Raw genomic sequence first — 23,462 nt, 5'->3', positions numbered from 1 at the left:
CAGGAGTAGGAGGAGGACTGGACTCTGGTAAGTCAAATCTCTATTACTATCACCCCCCCTACTTGCATGCCATCACAACCCCCCACCCTTACCCTCACTCCCATCACTCCACCACCTCACACACACCCCACCATCACAACCTACCCCTCCCAATACCGAGCCCTGCATGTAACACCAATACACGGACCCCCATCCCAGACCTGTATGAAAATCAGTGGAGAAAACCGTTGCATACAGTATATGATAAGAAATTTGCGCAACATCAAGAAGCTCTATCCTATATTTAAATTTGCAGGACATCCAAATTGAGAGACCCCCCTGAGGAGCTCACTTTCCTCTAAAAAGTTGTTTACAGTACTACACAATAGACCCCATTTGTTTGGAAACAACTAATGACATGCTGGTTTATAAATTGTAGCCAGTCGTCATTATTAATTTACTGGCCAGTTCTGCTATATTTCAGGATAGTATGGCAGATGGTCTTTCTCGATTCAGTTTGCTTTCCGTTCTCTCAGCAGCCTGTAAGAGTCTCGGGAATGCATCTGCCATCATCCCCTAGTGCATCTGCTACCCATGTCTGACATTGGCAGTCTCTTTGAGACATCTTCCCTTCATAGTTTGGTCATTTGATTACTCTAGTGTGACCCTTTGTAGTAATACAAAGGTTTTTGTAGGTTACCTTTTTGGTGCCCTGCTGGTTGCTCCTATTAGAGCTTTTGGTGGGAGAATTTATATTCCGGCTGGATAGCCCCAGAGACTCTTCATAGGGCTGATGTTGCCATCATATGGCTTTGTACCTGTGTGTTAAAAGGGGGCATGATAGAACACCAACACCCATTCTATGAAAAGTATCCAGGGGGCTTAGTACTAACCTACGTATGCTTGGCGTTGCAAACTCCACTTTAGATATTAGGAAACTGCCCAGTCCAACCCCCATCTGTTGTTTTGTCAGCAGTACTCTCTCTATGTCCCTGGACAACACCTCCCTTAGCTCAGGTACCACTTACAGGAGGGTTGAAAGTCTTGATCTATTCAAGAGGCTGCTGCATCCAGCATCAAGGAAGCGATCAATAAATTCAGGGGTGCAAGTAGTGACTTTTTGATCCATTGCGGTATCCATTGTTGTATCACCAGCTTCTCCTCCTGTTATTGAAAAGGAGGGTGCTAATGAAATGAATCCGGAGGCACTGGCAAGTGTGTAAAGGGTTCTGGTTACCAAGCTTTCATCCTGCATAGCATCAGGATCTTCAACAGGTGGTGTCACTCTACTATGCCCTTTTACATTTTTGATGCCCTTCCTTCTGGCATGCTGTCTCTTTTTCAGCAATCTTTTCTTTGAGAGCATGGTTTTTGTGCTAATGGTTCATCCAAACCTGCTTCACTACCCTGTTCTACTGTTACATATGAAGAACTCTCAGGACCTTTCCCATCCTTCACATCCTTTGGATGAAAAATTGCATATATAGGTGTCAGTGCCTGGTTATCAGTGCTCTTCATAGCATCTAAGATTGTATTACTTATGATATCCTCTCCATCTTGGCTTGAGTTAGGGCCGGTAAATAGCCCTTTTAGCGAGTATACAGTTTGATTGGGTTCCTTCCTTCTTTCATTCCACGGTTTCCCCCAATTCCCCTGGCTTTTGACAGTTTTGAGGGTCTTTCTCATCTCCTTGCAGAGGGACGAATTTTTGTTCACTTTTGTCATTTCAAATTTGGTCCCGCTCTCTTTTGCCTTTCCATCTTCTTTGCCCTCAGATTTGTGGTACTGGTACAACTCCTACCGAAGTTACTTCCTTTTTCCTTAATTTGTTTAGCATTTTTGACAGAAGGCACTTCGGTTGAGGATTTACTGGAAGCTGTACTCGTTTTTCGGTCCTCCATTTTGTCACCTCCAATTGTCTGTGATCCTGGGTCTACATTTTATTTAGATGACATTTCAGCACGCATTATTGACATCAGTAAGAAAGCTATGTGATCTGACCCACCTAGATGTTTCTCCAATAATAGGAGAAGGGATGATAATTGCTTCTGAGATGATGAATTCTAGGGAACCTTCTGACTTGCAGGAGGGGTTCCCAGCGTTGGCAATGCTGGTATAGCTGTTGTCTGGAATAGTCAAGGAGATCGAGTTCTCTAGTTGTTGTCTCTCAATAGAATTCCTGCTACTTTCTACAAGGCACTTATCAGGCTCATCTGACCCTCTAGGGCCCTTGTTGGGTGCTGTACCCTCTTTGATGCTGCAAGTTATAGCGACGGTCAGTGCCTTACTATCAATTGACAGGTAGAGCTGGTAAGTTTGTCAGATCGAATATGGAGTAGTCGAGGAAAATTAGTGAATTGGTACTTAGGGACTCTCCTCCAAGGAGTCCATGACCGAGCAGTCAGTGTGATCTTCCACAACCCTATGAGTTGTACAGTCTAAGGTATCACATTCAAGAGGATGTATATCCAAGAGTTCACCCTCAGTGTTTACCTCCTTGAAGGGCAGTCATAGAGTTTAGTCATTCTTGTTCCCAGCTCTACTATCTCAGCCACATGAGTGATGAGCGACTTACAGGATCTGGATGATCAGCCACTCCCTGCCTCTTCACCTAACTCTTGCAGCTTTCTGTTTTCTCCCTTTGTGATGCTTTTATCTTCCTCCATATTTCCCATATATGTCTTTTTCTTAAGGCAGAAAAACAAGAGACAGCCCTAAAAATAAGTGCTGGTGCCCTGCACCGGAAACCACCAGCTCAAATTAAGCACTTCGAAATCTCCAACTTGGGGAATTTAGGCTGTAACAGACAGCTTTCCCTTATCTTGGGTCTTGAGTCCTTAGCTGGACTGCTGACTAGACAGGTGACTGGGATGATTGTTGTTGGCTATTAGCAGCATCATCTCACAGCTTGCAGAGCCAGAAGTGCAAAGGCGCTTGGACCAGAGTACAGAGATGGTGCCACTGCATCACACTGTTGACACTGGTTGTGGAGCAGGGTGCAGTGGAGGGAGGGAACTCACCGGGGCCACAAGCCGCACCTGAACCTAGTCAGGCTACTTCTGTGGCTACCATGCACTACCTACTAAAGAAGTGAGACCTAGGGTTGTACACAACTCACTGCCCCCGCTCCTAGTCCCAAAAACCAATATAGTCTTGTCACAACAAGCAGCATGCGACAGTAATGCCAGGTGATAGCAATAACAACAGAACAGGCTGGTTAGCAAGCGACTATCGCTTCTAGTATCTGGCCGGTAAAATCACAACTCCTCAACACTGTGCAGGAAAGCACCTCTCACTGGGCTGTTACTTATACTTCTGAATAAGCCTTGTGGAGTAGTTTATATGTTATTGAGAGTCAATTACTCAGCAAAGACAAGAGGAGAAAAAAAGCCACAAGAAAGCAGGCAAGAGGCGCGAGGGACATGAGCATGCAACCAAGCAGCAGACTGGGTAGGTCAGCAAGTGAGCAGCTTGGCAGGTGAAGAGGTCGGAGGGCAAGCAGCAAAGGGGAAGCACAGAGTTAAAACTGTTAACAATGCTCTCCAATGCTCACCTACCCATAGCTCAACTTGGTACTCGATTCTGTAATGCTCCCGCTGCTCCACTCCTCTACTCGGCACTCTGAGCACTGTGCGCACACTTGCACAGGCTCGTGACTGCCTTAGTTGCCAACTTCGATGCCTCAATGCCACCTTCACTTCACCTTGGCTCAGCTCAGCTCTGTGCACTACACTTCTTTCCGCTCCTGCCATTTTCAGAATTGTGACTTAAAATCTAACTTTACCATTAGGAGGGTTTTAAATTACAATTCTTTAGATACAAAACTCAAAATGCCTACCTCTTCCTAATTGAAAGTTATCACTTATTAAATGCAATAAGGTAATCCAATGTAATCCTACTGAGAGGTAAGACTTGCAGTAGTGAAAAGCTAATTTAAGAGTTTTTCACTAGCAGGAAATGTAAAAGTCAAAAGTACATGTCCAACTTTTTACCATATGGGCCAATCAGGGCATACCCTAAGGGTGACTTATAATTATTAAAAATTAAAGTTTAGGCCTGGCAAAATATTTATTTTTCCAGGTTGCAAAGGCAGTTTAAAACTACACCCACAGGCTGCAGTGGCAAACCTGAGACATGTTTAAAGTCCCTAGATACATGTAGTATCACTTTACTAGGAACGTACAAGTACTTTAAGTCTGCCAATTGTGTGTAAGCCAATTCTACCATGTTTAAGGGTGTGAGCACAAACACTTTAGTCTAAAAGCCAACAACAATGGTTTAGAACAGAGGAAAATGAAGGCTAAAGGTTTGGGGGTGACCATGCAGAGAGGCCTAAGCTCATCAATATTGAAATGAAGTAATTTAATAAGTGCATTGCTCAATACTTCCCAAACCTGTGGGCCTTTGCCCATTCAGCATCCATGCCATGATTAGACCCAGGATATACTTACCCCACTGGCATCTTTTGTTTTATCCAACTTTTAACAAAGTTTGCCTACAAGCTCACCCTGTCGTCAACAATCTCTCAAGTAACTGAAATGACTCAGGGATTTGTGTGAATTCTGTTGAGATGTCTCTGACAATTCCTGTTCGCTTGGCATACAGTAGGATCTGAACAGGTCTTATCTTATAGGCTTCCTTACCCTCAGGAAAGGTGAGAAATGTTTCCCCTCACCACCTTCTTAAATTACACCACTTGGAAGGTATCCCAACTAATGATGGATAGTAATACTTACCATATATACCCTAGTAGCTACCAGGCAGACTGAATCTGGACATAGAATTATCACTGGCAAGCTTGGGTCCCAGAAACAGAGAATGTCATCAAAGATTGAAAGTGAATCAAGGTATACAAAGAGCTGGTGCCCCAAGCATTCCAGTGAGGTTGCCAACTCACTTTAGAGATCTGTGTGACAATCATATGACATATTCCAGCAACAAAACTAATGGAAGAGCGAACAGGATATGAAATATTTTGTTCCATCAGCAGAATTGGTGGAACTTTGGCAACTCCAGTTTACTCTTGTAATGCAAAGTTCTGGCCAAATGCTGTCAATCGAAGTGTGGCACAGTTTTTTCCTGTGCGCAGCTCCAGGACAGTAAGTTGGCAAGAGAGATTTTGCATACCTAGCGCGATTTCAGATTGCTAGGAGGGCATCCAATGAGATTTTTCTAACACCAGCAGTCGTAGGTGGTCGTGATCATTTGCGGTCAGAAGGTTGCCACTTGAGTAGAAAATCTATTTCAGTGACAGCAAAATCAACTCGAGTATATGTGCTCCTGGCAGGCTGTGTGGTGCCATTTGCACTGATTTTTCAGCACGGAAAGCAGTCCCAAGACTAAATCACTGCACAAGCAGCTCAACGTGTCTATTTCCACCCATTGGTGGAACTCTGCAGAACCTTGTGGAGTTTTTATGTAATTACGTAGAATTCTGCAGTCAAATTCCACAAGTTCCAGCCACCCCTAATCGTGTGCTCCTCTGATCACCACTGGAATTCACAGTATAGTGAAACCCCCATCCTCCACTACATTTCTGTTAAGCCATACACAAATGTGAAAAATCATAAAGTTTTTTTGTAAACAAATGCTTCTCTTTTATATGACATGTGCAATCTACAGTTGTCAATCTGGGCCTCATAGCCCCAGCTCTGATCTTCAACAAGCTTAAAAAAAAATCTCAAATGGATGACATAGTTCCTTGCAAGCCACCTGAAACATGGCATCATTGCCTCTCTTATAAACCAAATGACAAACCAGAGATATTGTCGAATTACAGGCACATTGTGGGCTAACTATGCGTCACAAAGATATTGGAGACAGTTGGAATCACATGTCTCCCTTACTTGAAAAGACCTATCAGTTGAAAGACTTCCATTCTGTTGTCCTTGCTTGCCTCAGGACTGAGATCACGCCAGTGATCATCTAAAAAGAAGAACTCTCAACTTGTGACTAAGAGCAAGAGTTTTCCTTGATAGTACTGCACCTCTCAGCAGCTTTTGTCACCATCAGCAATACCGCTTTGTTTGAATCTTTGCAATTACGTTTTACTGTAAGTGGTATAGTCCTCACTGTGGCATTGTCGAACCACACTCTACAAGTCAAACTTGATTCCATTGTTACATATACCATCTGTGGAGTCCCTCAAAGTTTAGTTTGCACAGCAGCTCTTTTCATTGCTCCTGGGTCTGATATCCTACATCTTGGATGCCCACAACATTGGTTATTACATGTTGGTGGATTACCACTTACTGAAAGAATGATATAGTTTACCTGAAAAAGAAGATGTGATGAGTAAACCCAGAGGTGTTGCAGATAACATGCTCCAACTAAAAAACCAGAAGACAGAGATATATTCCTGGTGGGAACAGCAATGGACATTAGTTCTGTGCCTTTCACCGGGTTGGTCATTATGGGTCAGTCCCAATGTACATCCCGACTGTGCACCATCTGAGGACACCAATCCTATCATCCTTCTCACTATAACCTTGAACTGCCCCTTACATTTGTGACATCTCACTGGGACTACTATTACAATTTCTAAATAGGGCTCACTAGGGGGACACTGTGAAATTTCCTGCTGCCCCACAATCTAAGCATCCTTATCAACTACGGTTGGAGGTTGCACCATTGGCTCCAATTTACAGTGACAGGTCCCTCCGCCACATACTTTGACATATCTTGTGAACACTGTTAAAGGACTTTCTAATGTGCTGGAGAGGTCTGAAAAAACACAACTATTTCACCTGACACATAGTAATGGCAGATAAAACTAGCAAAAGTTTCTAAAGCATTGCCTACAACATACTTTGGATAAACTTCAAACCCTCTATTATCTGCAGGCCTAATACCTATGACCAGATTCTAACATTTGGCTGCCACATTGAAGATTTTTCTATCAATAACTGCAGGTCCAAGTAGGAAAACAAGGGTACATCTTCACATTACATCTCAGACATAATCATGACAGAACCTGCTGGATTACCAGACTGTGCATTGCTTTTTGTTATTCTCAGTTGTACCCATGCTCCTTCAGTGCTTCGAGGTGGCTTATATGTAGCATGCAGTCCTCCACAAAAACTCTGGCCAGAAATGAACACATAAACGCTCTATGTTATTCCCTACTTGAATGAAGTTCAGTTACATATCAGATACAACAATACTGGGATAGGCTGCTCCTGCCACGGGCGCCAATTGCCAGTTCATCCAGTGTTTGAAATTACATTACAGAAAATGAAGAGATTGTCTATGATTTATGAGTAAAAAATAGAAATATAATGTGCATTAGGCAGAAAGAAACTCATAGGCATACAAGCAGGCAAGGAAGCGTGGGTACACGTATGAACCTGCAACCCATCATTTGAGGAGCACCAGCTCGGCCCAAGATGCTTGTGTAGCATAGGGAAGGCCTCACCAGATACTTAGTGCCGGCTGCTCAGTAGTTAAAATTCAGAAAACTCAGTGGACGTTTACCGCCGTTTTAATTTAAAGTGCACCACTTGAAGGATAGGCCTGAAGGGATGTGAAAAAAGATGATCTGACCTATGGGGGTGAGAGGATTGGGGGCTGCATTACCAAACACACCTTTTTGTTGTTATTTTTCATTAGCAACAGTTGAAAATGGTATGTTCCTGGGGCTGCACCATTACCTGCAGAAATAGTGGCGTCCAAACTTTGCCCAGTGGTCTTTCACAATCTCTTCCACACTCTGTTTTCTTGATGCTAGGATCGAAAGCCAAACCAGTACAGCCCAGAGTCCATCCTTCTCTCTGAGGTGGTCAGAACCTGTGGAGATAAGTCAGTGGTATATTTACCCAAGTCTGTAAACATCAGTGAGCTCCATAATGTTCTATAAAAGACATTCCTTAACCATACAACTTTAGTTTTTTCGTTTTGTTCGAATATAGGTCTAATAAAGTTTTCTAATTTTGACCCAATAAAATTCATAGGTGAACACTTTACTTTCAATTTGACCTGAAATTATACATGGGGCAACTTTAGGCCCTGCAGGGATGGCAGGCCCTCGTAGGATTGTTCGGAGGCTTCACTCTGTACTGCAGTGCAAACTAGCGCCCACGACCAGGAGCCCACTGGTTCTCTGCCAAAGCTAGAAGTACCGGCCCAGTCTCTTGCAATACACCCACATTGATGGAGAACTAAATCTGTACTTACAGAAGACATCCCCTGCTAATATGTGTATTTTCTGCACACATACAGATAGAGGGCTGCTTGAGCCAGCAAGCACAGCTCAGATGCAGTTGCCCTTACAGTGCAAGTTACACCCAGGCATTCGAGCTTACACAGACCTGCATCACCGCCATAGATGTCCCAGCTGTGGGTCTGCTGTGCAGTTTCATTAGGACTGTTCTACCTCGACTCACAGTCTACTGTGACCTGCACTGGCTGAGCGTATTGAGGGGATGCAAAACGTTTTCATCTTTCAATTCACACCAGAAGTGGGTGGCATAGCCAAAGAGGCTTCTGAGTGCCTTCAGTCCGCCTGCCACCAGAGCCTCATCTAAAGATCTGGGAATGTAGCAAAATCTGCCCTTTAATGCCTACTCTAATTAGTGCCTGCTTCCCTGGCAAATGCTGTTTGCAACTTGTTTCTTGCTCCATTTCCCAAATCCCTTCTGCCTTCTACACATCACTGCTCACTGCTGTCTGCCATCCTTCCTTCTCTCAATCTGCTCTACTGCTGCCAGCTCTCTAGCACCTGTTCTGGCTCTCTGCTCACTTGTTTCACCTCTAGCGCTGGCTGTTCTGTGGTAGTTGCTATCCTGCTTTTTTCCCACAGTGGACTCTAACCAGCCTTCTGTCTTCTTCTGCCTGAGTAAGTGAATGAACATATCAGGTAATGGGTAGGTGAAAGGATGGTTGAGTGCATAGGAGTAGGGATGTATAGCTGAGTAGATGAGTGCTCAGATCAGTGAGTGTATATATGAATGGGTGAGTAGATGAATGGGTGAATGGATACTTGAATACACAGTCGGGTGGCTGGTTGAAGAGGCGAGTATGTAGATGGATAACTGGGTGCAGAAATATATGGCTGAACGGGTACAACTATCAGTGAATGCAAAATGAGTGCAGTCATTTTGGTGCATGGGGGCTATTCTCTACTCTCTGCTGCAGTTCACTTATCCATGCACTCACCATTTCGTCTATCCATACTTTCAGTCACTAACCCACTAATAGAAGCTCCACATTCAGGGGCAAATTTACAAGCCCCTTGTGCCGCCGTTGCTTCACTTTTGTGACACAGTGGCAGCGAAAAACCTTGAAATCATATCTATGAGGCCATGCAAACCCTCTTTGCGTGGCTTTGAATGGCCTCATAGATATGGGGTAATGCAAAGCAGCGCAAATCACTGTGTTAGTGGGGCGTTGCATGGCTTTGCGGTGAGTGTTCTCATGTAACACTTATGGATTTTGACACAAGCCCAGATTTACAAGACCCTGTAAACCTGGGGATGGACCAGAACCTTACCCCTTCCCAGAGAAGGTTCTCCACGTTTTTCCTCTTTCTATTTGTGCTGCATTGTTCAGCACCCATAGAAAGAGGAAAAAGCCTCCCAGGATTGTTTTTGTGCAGGAAGTTGCCCCTTCCTGCACAAAAACAATCCTGCCTACAATACATACACCCTTGCAGCAAGGTGCAAGGGTGCCCATGTTGGCGGTAGGCTGCACCATCGCAATGGGAAAGGACAGGAATGTGCCATATTGCACAGATAAAGTGCAATCCTGCCATTTGCGTTTGACGCAGGGCAGCACATCAAGGTTACTTGCTGCTCTGCCCTGAGCAAAAAGCCCATAAATATGTGCCTCAGTGACCTGCCCATCTAAGCAACCACTTAGACACAAACGTGCCACCATCAATTACCATAATGCTCACTGATAAAATATTGCCAAAGCTCGCTATTGTATGCAGCCTGAGGATGAATGAGAATGCAAGCAATCTTCGCCACCAAGGCTGGACGTCTTTGTTCCAAACTAGACGTTCTACTGGTGGTTCATGTGTTTTCGAATGACTTTCACATTGGAGTTTTATTTTCTCTTCTATCAGGAAAAGCACACACATTATACCCTGCCTGCAGGCATGGCTTTGAAAGAGAAAGAACAATCATCCGCATTTAGGATTCATATATACTACCTTCGGCACCTGAGACTCAACACCATAGTGGCTCAGACTCAAACAACAGTCTTTGAAATGGTGCAGCAATACACTTTCCTGAAGTCTGCTCAATTTGGCATATCACATAATCTAATAGGACACTTTATACCAGTCCTCCTTAAGTACCCATTTAGGGACATATTTAAGAGCCCGTAGTGCCATTACAACGCCACATTAGCTTAATTGTTTTACGCTAATGTGGCATTAGAAGGCTAAAAACGTTGCGCCATATTTACAGTTCTGCAGTACATGCATTTTTGCCACTTTGTAACCCTTTGCAACAGTTTGCGCGACATAATGCCTGTACCAGGCACAATATATGCAAAGGGGACGTTCCCCTGTTAAGGGGAGGGCAAATAAACGGCGCAAGTAAATCTCTTTGATTTCCTTGCACCATTTTTTCAGCACTTTTAACTCCTGCTCAGTGTAGGGGTTAAAAGGAGGCTTTCAATGGACCTCTGGGTACTTTGCAGGATTACGGTCAACATTTTTAAAGCTAATCTTGCAAAGCGCCAGACTAGCGTCAAACATTCAGACACGAGTCCCCCAACTACCTCCGTGGTGCACCGTATTTTAAATGGGGCACACACATTGTGGCGTTAGGGGGCCGCTAAGGGGCACAAGAAAAGTGGCGCTGCACTGAGTGCAGCCTACTTTTCCTAAATATGCCCCTTAGTTTTTTAGGGCAATCACACTACAGGATACTTAGGCCCATATTTATACTTTTTTAGCGCCGCATTTGTGCCGTTTTGTGATGCAAAAGCGGTGCAAACTTACAGAATACAATTGTATTTTGTAAGTTTGCACCAATTTTGCATCAAAAAATGATGCAAATGCGGCGCTAAAAAATATAAATATGGGCCTCAATGTGAAGGAGGGGGGAATAGATTCGATGCCCATTTGGGCTGCAGAAAAAATTGAATGACGACCATATATAATGGTGTCAGCTATTTCTATATTTTCTGGTTGGCATAGCGTTATTTTAATAATCAGTTTACATCACTTCAGTCTGGTACAAACAGTCTGTTATTGAATTGAGACTCCGGCAACAATTTCTTTGAACACGGAAATATCTCATACCAATTCATTCACCTTGGTCTGGTAAAATGCACACAGTTTTTAACGATCACTGATGTAATCCACCTTGCTGGTTTTCATAACTCCCGGTAATGCTCAGTGTCTGTTTCCATAAGGCACATTAATGCGCATTGCCGGTTTCTATAATCCGAGTAATGACAGACGCAGATTCTCATTTATATTTAAACACCCAATTGCACTATCCTTTTACACCCTAAACACCAAAAATGCTACTCGGCCCTACCAGCGGTAAGTTAAATAGTTTTAAGAAGCAGAGGGTTTTTGTGCAATCAGGATATTGTAACAAAGGGGTGAAACAATGTCACCACCCCAAAATGATTACTTTGCTGTAGATAGTAACATCTAATGGTTACGACCCCTGAGGTTTGCAAACATCTGCGCAGCACATCAACAAACTAAAGCAAATCAGCTACAATGTACCTGGTTCCTGCAACAGAAATAGACAGGGTTGCAGAGTTCCAGTTTGTATTGTAACTAGGGAGGTTCAGTAACTTCCTGATCTATGATTACTGGGGCTCATGCAACTAGTTCCAAGATATCTTGCTACATGGAGGTCATAGACATTTTGGGTCGCGCCTTGCTTCCCAGTTGCAAGGAGTAAACTGGCACTGGCGCCATGATTATTGCAACTTTAAATGACAAATTATTTTTTAATTTTTTGTCGATGTAACACAGTTTGTAAAGCAACAAGACAAACTGTTATGGAGAACAGAATACCTATTAGAAGACGATGAGCGTTTCAGAGTTACAACCATTGTATTTTTGTTGATTATTAGCAATACTGTTTTTTTCTAGTTATGAAGTTTCCCTTAGATTTGACCCCTAAAAGTATCAGGAGGGTCAATTCCATAACTTTGATTACTAGCACATACCAATAATGTCTGTAGATTGCTTTCACCCCTATCATCTGGCAATCTGTCAACCTATATTGAGCGCAGAGAAAATAACTATAGAAACTAATCTCACACTTAATGAACATAAAGTTATATAGATATCTATATATATACATATAAATAAATATATATATATGTTTATATATAGATATATATTTTTTTCAGTGAAAAAAACAAAGGCTACAGGGACTTTATACTTAAGTTGACATATTACCCGTAGAAAACAGAAATTCAGCAGATATAGTTATACTTATGTTAAGAAAATATCACTTGTTGTCTAAAATTACTTTTCAGCACAAGCTACAGTTTCTTCAAACAAGTATAACTATGAGTATAACTATAACCGCTGAATTTCTATGGTTTTGTATGTGTAAAACGTCAACTTAACTATAACACCTCTGTAACCTTTGTTTTGTTTTTCAGAGAATTTCTGTATGTTTTTTCAACATGCACGTTAATATGACTAGCACCACTCATGGCGTACGGCAAAGGCCCTGCGACAAGACTCCAGCATGCACCCGAACCTAAGCTGCGTACGGCCTTTGGCTGTGCACAGCATGGGTTTGGATGCAGTAGGCTTTTATTTTTATTTTTCTCTGGATCTGTGGATTAATTGCGGATTTACACAGGGGGCTGCTCTGAGCCCCAAGGAGGATTAGTGGATCCGCAGATCAGATGAAAAAAACTGGGCAATTTTTTGCCAATGAGGGGGTCACTTAGACTTCTCTATGTGTCGTAAGGGGGTCAGGATACCTGTATCCTAACCCTTATGTGTTTTTGCACTGGTTTTTTCCCATCCCGTCCCAACCGATGCAACAAATAAAATGGTGGCCACAACTTTCCTGTCAGGTTCCAGGTTCCTATATATATATATTTATATAAATATAAATATATATATATATATATATACATATTTTTTAATCTTTAATAAATCTACTGAACGGATTTACACTAAATGACAAAAAGCACAATCTGTAGACCAAGATCTAGCTTCCTGACAAATTTGGTTTAATTCCCTTCAGCGATTCGGGCTGTAGCCATGTTGAAAGAATTCAAAATCCACATATAAACACAGAATGGGGAAAAAGTGTTTTGGGAACCCCCTCTTTTTCTTGGCCCCTCCATGATGGATCACCCAGAAACTTACACAACACCAGCTAAAGTAAGTGTAAAAATATTAGTTTTGAGAATTTCATGACGATTCGTCAAATGGCGCAAAAGTTATTGGCTATTGGCAAAACAAAAAATACTTTGTCTATGGAAAAAATTGACTTACCTATAACTACGTAGTAGGTAATATATATATATATATATATACAGTAAAAGTAGATAATGAAAGTGAAATTTGACTGATCTGTGCATGGAACATTTTCATTTACAAAACGTTGAAACAATTATTTTTCTCCATGTGCATGTAAAAGATTAAATGTACAGATCAAAATAAATGCTGTGAAAAGCCAAATCACATACATTGTATGTATGAGTGTATGTGGTATTTGATTAGCCAAAACTGAGCCAAAAGGCAGTGCAGCACTGCACAGTATCAAGGGAAAAGATTCAGACAGTGAGTGATTCGAGAGGTAACTGGGTCTGGTAGCAGAAGTTGTCTGGATTGTGATGTACTGTTCGTTAACGTGGTGTGTGCTCAACTGTCTTCAGCTGTTTTATAAATTAGAGAACGGTTGGGGCAGTCCTCATGGATATAGGGATCCTGTTCCAGATCCCGCACACATAGATGGAGAAAGCCGTTTATGTTGCTTTTCTTTACACTTGCAGTTTCATTTGAATATTTTATTTAATCTGAGATTGAACATTTTTTCACGCTTTCATTTGTCTGAATATTCACAAAAAAGACTTCCATTCGTTAAAAGGCAAATGGTGGGAACAGTGGTATGTTCTTGTCCATTCTCTATATAAGCCTAAATTCACTAATTTGATGCAGTAATCCCACTACAGATGTAAAAGTTCAACACCTCGTTACAAGCAGGTACACATTACACATTATTTTAGATTGCACAGTGTACACCTTTGAATATGATAGTGTTAAGGAGTTAGTTTTCTGCTTCATGTTAATTCCTTCTTTTCAAGAACTTAGGTTTTCAGTGAAGTGTACAGCCGACATGTTTCGCTCAATGAAGCATTTTAGCAAAGCTTATTGTCCTGAGTATAAAGAGCACATTCTGAAAACATGTTTGGTCGCCAGATATAGGTTTGCTTAAGGGATTGAGAACTTGACCAGATAGTAGAAAAATATATTTATACAGTGAAAATAATAAATACACAGGTGTGAGTTTCTACAATATGATTAATCATAGATGGTTCTGGCAACAGTTTACGTTTTGTTGCAGTCATCCAATAGTAGGGCTCAGAGAAAATCTCTTTTCAATTTTTATGATGTACAGATGCATAAAATAGACAGTTTTGTAATTTTCAGCCATTTTGTATCTGGTAATTGAGCAGGTGAAACCAGTATTTTTTTGCTGTGTAAAATGTCCGAAATGGCGAAAAGCTCACCTCACCCTCTTAAGGTATTTTGAGCATTTGGTGCACTGCTACTTAAATCTTTCAGAACACATCTCTAGTTATACATGCATTTCTCATCTCTGGTGTGGGAGCTTGTGGTCTGCATCAGTTTGTGTTGCATCAATTATCCACGATTTAGTGTGACTAGTGTGTCTTTCGTGCTTGCATTGCGGTGTGCCCTTTTCTTTTTTTTTTGTTATATCTATTCTCCCTCACAGTCCCTTCAACATTCCTATATGCTCTGTGTTTATAATTTTGTATTTCTTTTCAGTTACTTATATGGACATGGAGCATGTGGCACAAGCAGCATGCACACAGCACTACTATTGAAGATAAAATGTTGTTTTCGACAGAAAGTAATGCTACCATAGTCCCCATGATAACCACCATGGTCAAAACTAAGGTGATCAAAGCAATGATGCCTGTCACCATCACAACCTCTAAAGCTGCCACTGCCATCATGAGAAGTATTTAACTAGATGCTTGCTTCACCTTCTCTCCTGGTTGCCCCTGCTCTAAAACAGCTTTGTGACACATCTCATGGTTGATTATCTGCCTTTTCAAGGTCACAAAGAAGCCGCACCTCTACCAGAGTAGGAGAAGACAAAGGAAGTGATGACTGAGGGAAAGGAAACCACGGTCCAGTGGCAGCAGCAGGGGGAGGACACTCCATCAAGTTTGGCCTGCTTGAACTTCCAGCCCAATGACTGGTTGCTGCAACACCGACAAAGTAATCACTTCCAGTCATCATTTCTTTAAAAAGAAATATAATATCAAGCACGGAGGAGGAGGGGTCATACTAGCATCTCCTGAGGAGACTGAAGAGGCTGACACCAGCAACCCCAGCTGCTTCACTGTTTCCAGAAACACCTCCACAAGAAGGGTGGAACCGCACCAGCAGTGGCATGGGTAGCAACAACAGTGGCACTAGCATCATCTTATTCAGCAGCAGTGAAACTAGCAGCGTCAGAAGCAGCAGTTGCACAAGCAGTGTCAGTAGATGCAGCATCAGCAGTAGCACATGCAACATTAGCAGAGGCAGCAGCAGCAGCACCACCACCAGCTGTAGCACCAGCACAAGAACCAACTGTGGTATCCTAGACCTGACAGTTCTTTCTTCTTTCCGGATGATTCAATGCCAATGGCCATGCCTTTAGCCACATGCTAGCAGTATAGATGGCAGGTAAAGAAGGGGAACACGAAAGCTAAATTTGTAAATAAATAAATAAGTGCCAGATGTATTGTCAGGAGGCCACTGCAGCTTGCACCACTCATTACTCCTGCCAGTGCTGCCAATAACAGTACTAACACAAATACTACCCATCACACTCCTACAAGTGCGAGCATTCAGACTATTGTTAGGAATGGCTTGGGTGGCAGGTGTTAGTCATTTTAAAGTATACTGAATCAAGAAACAATTCTTGTTGTGGTCATCTCTAAATAAGAAAGACAGCGCCACCATGTGGCACACTGTCATCAGTGCCGGTATTGACAATTCAGTGCTGGTGCTGAGCACCGGAAACTAGTGGCTCAATTAACCAATGTAAGTACTACTACCGCTTTCAGCTCCTCCACCACTGCTATGCAATATGTTTAGCTGTACTCTTTTGTTGTTCATGCTCATCATGCCCATCCCCTTTATTTTACTAATGGTAGTTCATTAATTTGGTTTTCAGTGTCATCATCACACACTTGGTGCAGCGACTTCCAGGTGAAATGTGTCCTTTCATTTCTTTTCCCCTTTGTCACTTTGTTTTCTTATGTTCCAGGATGGACAGCAGAGCATTGGTGGTGTAAAAGGACAGAGTGGACCAAAGGGATGTGTTTGGGCTCCGCTTGAACATCAATGTAGCTCCCCACCTCTCATTTTCCTTTATGTCCCCTAAATGAGTGGCCGGATGAGTGAGAAGAGGCTGCGGTGTGAAGTGAAGAACTGGGAGGAATATTTATGAAGGGAGTTGAGTCGCTCTCGCACCATGCAACATGTTGCAGGTGCGACACAAGCACAAAATGGATTTTATGAAGCCACGCCAGACCACCTTGTGTGGCCCTGTGTGGCTTCATAAATCTGAAGTAGAGCAAAGCAGCACAAATTCCTGTGTAACCTTATTCAAGCCCATGAAGGCAATCCATGGGTGTTTTTAGTGGGTGTTCCCATGCAACCGCCAGGAATTATGACACATTCCCAGATTTACCAGAAGTGGCCGACCTAGGAATGCACCAAAATGCTAATGCTTCTCCAAGTGAGGTGTAACAAGGAGAAATAGCTTAATTTCTCCTCGTTACTTCCTAGAGGAATATGTCTGAGGGGATTCTTTTTGTGCAGGAACGTGCCCCTTCATACACAAAAACAAACCTCCTTGCAGCACAGGCACCCTTGCACAATAGTGCAAGGGTGACTGTGTTGGCCATAGGCTGCCAAAATGGCAGTAATGTTGTGTAATAGTATGCACTTTTATTGTCCTCTCTTCATAATTTATGGCATGATTTATGCATATTAATCCTCACGAGTCTGAGCCAGACTACTTCTTGAAGTGTACATAGTTCTGATACTTTTCATTCAGGAAACATCCCCAACCACGACTCCCGAACAACGAAGTCATGGACAACGAAAGGGGAACAACGCTTTCGATAACCACGACTTCCTTGTTTGGTGCTGCATGTGCTGAACAACGCACATGCGTGGTTAAGGCACAGAAGTAGGAAGTCGGCTTCGTCGGAGGACGCGATCAGGTAAGTGGGGCAGGTGCCGTTTTAGGGGCGGGGTGGGGGTTGGGCATTTTTAGTTTTAGGGGCAGGGGTGGAGGGATCGCTTTAGTTTTAGGGGCGTGGTGGGGGTTGGGGTATTTTTAGTTTTTGGGGGTGGGAGGGAATGGGGTAGATTAGGTTTAGGCGTGGGGTGGGGATTAGGGGTATTTTTAGTTTTTAGGGGTGGGGTGGGGGGTCGGGTTAGTTTTAGGGGCGGGGTGGGGTTGCAGTAGTTTTGGTTTTAGGGGCAGTGGGGGGTTGCAGTAGTTTTAGGGGTGGGGTGGGTGGTCGAGTATTTATAGTTTTAGGGACGGGTGGGGGGTCGGAGTAGTTTTAGGGGTGAGGGTGGGGGGGTCGGGGTATTTTTAGTTTTCAGGGGCGGGTTGGGGGGTCAGGTACTTTAGGTTTTAGGGGGGGTGGGGGTCGTGGTAGTTTTAGGAGCGGGTGTGGGGGGGCGCTGTAGTTTTAGGGGCAGGTTTGGGGGGGTCGGGGTAGTTTAGCTTGCAGGGGGTCACAGTAGTTTTAGGGGTGGGGTTGGGGTAGTTTAGGTTTTTAGGGGAGTGGGAGTTGCGGTAGTTTGAGGGGTGGGGGTTGCTGTAGTTTTAAGGGCGGGGTGGGGGATCGGGTATTCTTAGTTTGTAGGGGTGGGGGGGTCGGGGTAGTTTAGGTTTCAGGGGGAGAGGATCGCAGGAATTTTAGGTGCAGGGGTGGGAGTGTCGCTGTAGTTTTAGGGGCGGTAGTGGGGGGTCGGGGTATTTATAGTTTTTAGGGGTGGGGGTTGGTTTAGTTTTAGGGGTGGGTTGGGGATCAGGGTATTTTTAATTTTTAGGGGGTTGGAGGGTCACGGTAGTTTTAGGGGCGGGGTAGATTACGTTTTAGGGGTGGGTGTTGGGGTAGTGTTAGAATTGTTTTTAGAGGTGGGGTGGGTGGTTGGGGTACAATTGTTTTAGGAGTGGTGGAGTTAGGGTGGGGGGAATCGCATTCCGTTCACGCATGCCTTTACCAGGAATGCCTTTACAACGGAAAATCGTTGTTAAGGCATTTGTGGTAAAGGCATTTGTGGTAACAACTCGGTCATTGTTCCGACCGCGTTATTTAGGCAGGCGTGGTTCCAGCATGCTTTGGTCCAATTCCTATTATTTTTATTCTCATGTGTTTTCCTCCTCAGGAAGGTGCAGAAATTCAAAGGTCTTGGGTATCAGGTGCGTGTTAATCTTAAGAAATATTTTTAAAAAATATCAGCCTCTTAGCAGTGCCCCTGACAAGCAGTCCCCCCTTCTCCTGTCACTTTGCACCCAGCAGCAGTGAACACCCTTTCTGACTGAATAGTAGCGGGAGGACAACTTAGAGTATCCACGGTTACACGTGCCAATATGGATAAAAAAGTCTCTTTAAGTCTTTCAATACAGCAGCTGCTCTCCTTAAAATTAATTTCACATTTGCCTTTCATGAAGGACCTCGTGATGTCTTAAGTACTATGCTCCCTACATTGAGGCACAGCCATAAACCCACTGCTGTAAAACAACAAGAAAGTCCAGCAAGAAAGGAAGTGAACAGAACCATAATTAAATGGATAGGGGCACAAAACAGTGACCTCTAATAAGGCACAGTACACAGAGATGTTTACTTCCCTAGTTCACATTAACAAACTAAGTAATGCCATGCTCAAAAAGGCAGTACCAGCACATAAATAAATCAAATAAAAGATCACTCTAGAAAAATTAGGTGTAAATTGAGAGGCACACGTACAGAAACATATATTTCATAGGCATTAGAAAGAACATATATTTAAATGCCTGATACCAATCTGCTCCAACCAGGAAAAAACAACAGTCATACCAACTTACCTGACCAGCCAAAGTCACTGCTCACTAGCTTTCTGCACCGTGCCATTTATGTAGCTTGGGTGTACGCTTTGCTTTCTCCCTTCCCTACGGTGTCCTGTGCACTGCCAAACTCCAGAACAACAAACTATAATCCCCACATGCTCACAACCAACTATCTAAATTGAGCAAATGGACATCAGTTAAGATCTGGACGCTTTGGTCGATATGTGATGCAAATCATACATATACTGCAGATCAAGCAAAAGATGTATTCAAATCAAAAATATTGCAAAAAAAGTAAGTGATGTAAACAGCCCCTATATTTCATCGGGGAGTTCTAAAGGAAGGGACCAGGGCCACCTGGTCCATGTCCAAAAACATGCAGGAGGCGGATTCACCCATTTTTCTTTCCAACAAAAGATTACATAGCCTGTGCCATTAAATTATGCGCTTACAATTCTGTATTACATAGATGACACCGATGCTGTTGACATTGTGCACTAACAATTTCATTGCTTGACAGGTGCAAAATGGGATTTGCACTGACTGACTAGTCCAAGACCTTTCTTTTAGATACATTGGATTGCTGGAGTGTTAATGCAAAATTACACTGGCACCAGTGCAAGCTACATAGAATGGCCCCTTCACACCTGATTAAACACCTTTGGCACTAAAGACAGTGAATAACAGTAGTATGATCAGGTTCAACCCCCAGACTATGGAAGTGAAGCTATCCAAGTATCTGAAAAGAATGGAGAATTTTCCCAGTTGTGTAATGGCAGAGGTACACTAGCAGGTACACATATGTACAGGGCTGTGGCAGCGTGGAGGGCAGAGAGAAAGAAGTAGGACTATGGATGGAGACAAAGGAAGGAGACAAGCGAGGGTGATGCTGGAAGTAAGAAGCAAAGCAGTTCCAGGTAACCGGATGAAAAGGAGGAATCAGCATGGTGCAGGGTGAAGGAGAAGGGGATGCCACAGAAGCACAATGTAGTTGCAGAAGAAAAGAGGAGGAGTTGAGTGGAGAGTGGAAACAGAGATTCAGGAACTGGAGGAGATGGACCAATGAGCTGAGGTGGGATTGACAAGCCAGGAGGACGGATCGAGAAGCATCCTACCAGCATTAGAGAAGCAGACGTTAGTGACTGGAGTACGTGGATGCTAGACAGAGATCACACTACTCAGGTGACCCAGGGGGTACCAGAAGGAATCACTGCCGCAGGCAAGTGAAGGGGAAAGAGAAGAGGAACCTAAAGCACACTTGAGGGTGACTTAAACACTCCAGATAGCATCTGTGGGATGGAGTGAAAGTCATGGAGTAAAAGAAAATTTGCACAAATGATGGGTGGAAGGGAAAATGAGCACTGGAGGTCTTTGCAGAAGAATCACAGAAGGCACATGCATTGGTTAACCTTATAATAATGATAAACCTTGTTCTGAAGTGAATGCTCTTTTGTCTGTTTTGCAGAAGAACTTAAGTGAAGATACTCCTGGGACAAGATGATGCAGAAGGACATGGGGATTATGTGAACTGGAAACAAGCAGCATAATAGGACTCTCAACTATATAGAAGGATCAGTACCAGATATTCTAGTATGGAAAAGAGAATCATTTTCTGATTGAAGTTGACTATCTTGAGTTGACTAATAAAAATAGCCATAAAAATAATACTTACTTCCTTCAGGGGTCATTGGCTGGCGCAGGGGCCAAGGATGAAAATGTGATAATATTTGATATCATCCACCCTTGAATCCTAAATCTAATGACAACAAAAGCCATCTTTGGGACTAGACTATATTAGGAGACTCAAATTTCTTAATGATTCACATCAGAGTAACCCTGAAGCAAAAGTCTCCGCATTTTTTGTAAACTTGTGTAAATTGGGCCCATTGCATTTATATTTATTATGACAGTTGGTGACAACAGCTTATACTACTGTGGATGAGGGTAACAATGCAACCCAAACATGTGTTTCTGCACGGCGGGCATCAAAGATAAAGTGGTGTTAGGTGTGATTTTTGGTGACTATGGTAATGTACGGCGTAATTTTGCAGTCACAAAGTGCAAAAATCGCAATTTGAGACCGTAAAATGGCCTTATACAATGTATCATCCCTATTTTGCGAGTCAGTATCCTGTTACCAACTCGCAAAATAGGGATTGTGACTCACAATTAGGAAGGGGCGTTCCAAGGGCATCCCTACCTAATTGCGACTCCAAGGCCCATGTATGATTGTTTTGTGACTGTGAATGCGATTGCAAAACAATCACAATTAACACCAATTTCAAATTGCTGTTAACTCATTTGCAGGCAGGAAGGGGTCCGAACGGAACCCCTTCCCCTTTGGCAATGGTAACGGAAATGTTTTTTCAGTGCTGGCAGTGGTCCTTTCAATTTTTATTTTTTAAATGCAGCCCATTTTCCTTAAAGGGAAATAGGCTGTATTAAAAGAAATTCTGCTTTATTGAAAAAGCAGTCATAGACAGGGTGGTCTCCTGCAAGCCATCATCCCTGTGAGTGTCATAATTCCCAAATGGCGCGAGAGGTTTAACGCGCCACAGTTTATATAGGCTTGGGGGCTCAAAGTGTTTGTTGTATTTTCTCTAGGCAGGAGTGGCAGCCCTATCTAATCAAACTGGTGACATATGTTTTGTGTTCTGTGCAATTTGGTATGCATTCTTGTTGGGCACCTCAGTTTGGCGTTTGGGCTTTGCCATTTATTTTTTCACTTGGTGTTTTGAATTGCCTTTTTGGTTGGTAGAGTGGTCACTTGCACTAGTGGTAGTGAGGCTGGTCACTTGCATGGATTCCGGTGGGGTGCATGTTTTGAACAGACACAGAACATGTTTTCATTGTTTATTTTAGACATTTAAAATCATTGTTGTATTTTATTTTGGTTTAGACATGGACCAAAAGTGAAGATGTAATGTACCACAAAGGATTGATTGCCCTGAAGAAGGTGGCTGTCAGTAAGGGGTGTTAACCCTACTTGTAAGTCCAGCGAAACGCGCATTGGCAAGTTTTTTGGTGCAGGATTGCATTGATCAAAAGTGGGCAAAAGTGATGGCACACAATGGAATTTAGCAACTTACATTTATACGAACCATATCCCAAGGACAAGTGTGATGGTACGCGATGGGCAAGTCTGATGCTATATAATTTGAACATTAGATATTGAAACAACCTGTATCCCAAAAGCGGTTTTTGTTTGGCACATGATTGAACTGAACGACGGATATCCAAGTGGAGGATACCCCTATGACGGACTGGATTGAGCAGTGTTAGTGTACACTCGTATGTGTAATACTAGCACTGGTATACATGAGGTTCATCTGAACTTGGAACTATTGAGAACTAAAGGGAGACCACTCTGATTACTTTCAGTCATAAGTTGTAGATATACAGCGATCCATATGTATGATTTTAATTGTCATTTGATGTAATTTTATTGTTGGATGTGTTATGTGTCATTGTGATTTGTCCTCGTCTTGTTTGTGTTGTTTGATTTGTTTGTTTTCTCATTAGCTTTTTGGCCAAGGGGGGTTATTGATGTAGGTTGTAAATACTAAATACTATATATAATATTTTGAAGACATTTACAGTTTTGGAATAAATTGTTATTGTGAATAAAGAAGAAGTTAGTCTGATTTCAGACTCCGTCCTATGGATTGAGCTGATGTCCTAAAAATTTGAGGAGAGTGATACATTATTTACTGACAATTCCCAAATGGGTCACAAATTGCGGCCTGCCTCATGAATATCAATGAGGCAGGCCCCTTGCGACCCATTTGGGAATCCAAATAGTGTCGTTAACACAGTTTTACATTTTATTTTGCGACTTGCAATCTGCGACTCGCAAACAGATCTCAAACTGTGAGTCTCAAAGCAAAAGGTTGTACATCTGGCCCCATGTCTGAACTGAATGTATGTAACCTGCAGAAAATAAACAGTGGTTGACATGTGCAATGGCCAGTACACAATATTTGTAGCTCTTCTTCATGGAAGACATGGAATTAATGGAGGTCAAACAACAACAGGATCGCCGTAAATGCAGAGAGACATTATGTCATCAGTTATCATCAAAGCAGCCAACATGGTTGGCACAATTTAATCTTTTTCTCCAATTGCATCATCATTACCGACAGAAATCTAAGTTTCTCAAAACATTTACTCTGCATATCAGTCACTTTAATATATTATCAGTGGGTGATCAGTATGTAGTCC

The 23,462-nt window shown here is 42.8% G+C and overlaps 1 protein-coding gene across 1 annotated transcript in view; it reads right to left on the bottom strand.

Moving 5' to 3' along the window:
• PGM5 (phosphoglucomutase 5) overlaps positions 1-23,462 on the bottom strand; it is a 712,996-nt gene that overhangs the window by 211,756 nt on the left and 477,778 nt on the right. Inside the window, exon 8 of the mRNA XM_069228665.1 lies at positions 7,629-7,764. Coding sequence (XP_069084766.1) covers positions 7,629-7,764 — 136 coding nt within the window. The remainder of the gene's footprint in view (positions 1-7,628; positions 7,765-23,462) is intronic.

The sequence above is a fragment of the Pleurodeles waltl genome, chromosome 1_1 (genome assembly GCF_031143425.1).
Source record: "Pleurodeles waltl isolate 20211129_DDA chromosome 1_1, aPleWal1.hap1.20221129, whole genome shotgun sequence".
NCBI lineage: Eukaryota > Metazoa > Chordata > Amphibia > Caudata > Salamandridae > Pleurodeles > Pleurodeles waltl.
The sequence above is the reverse complement of the archived record's forward strand: the minus strand, read 5'-3'. Positions and strand labels throughout refer to the sequence as shown.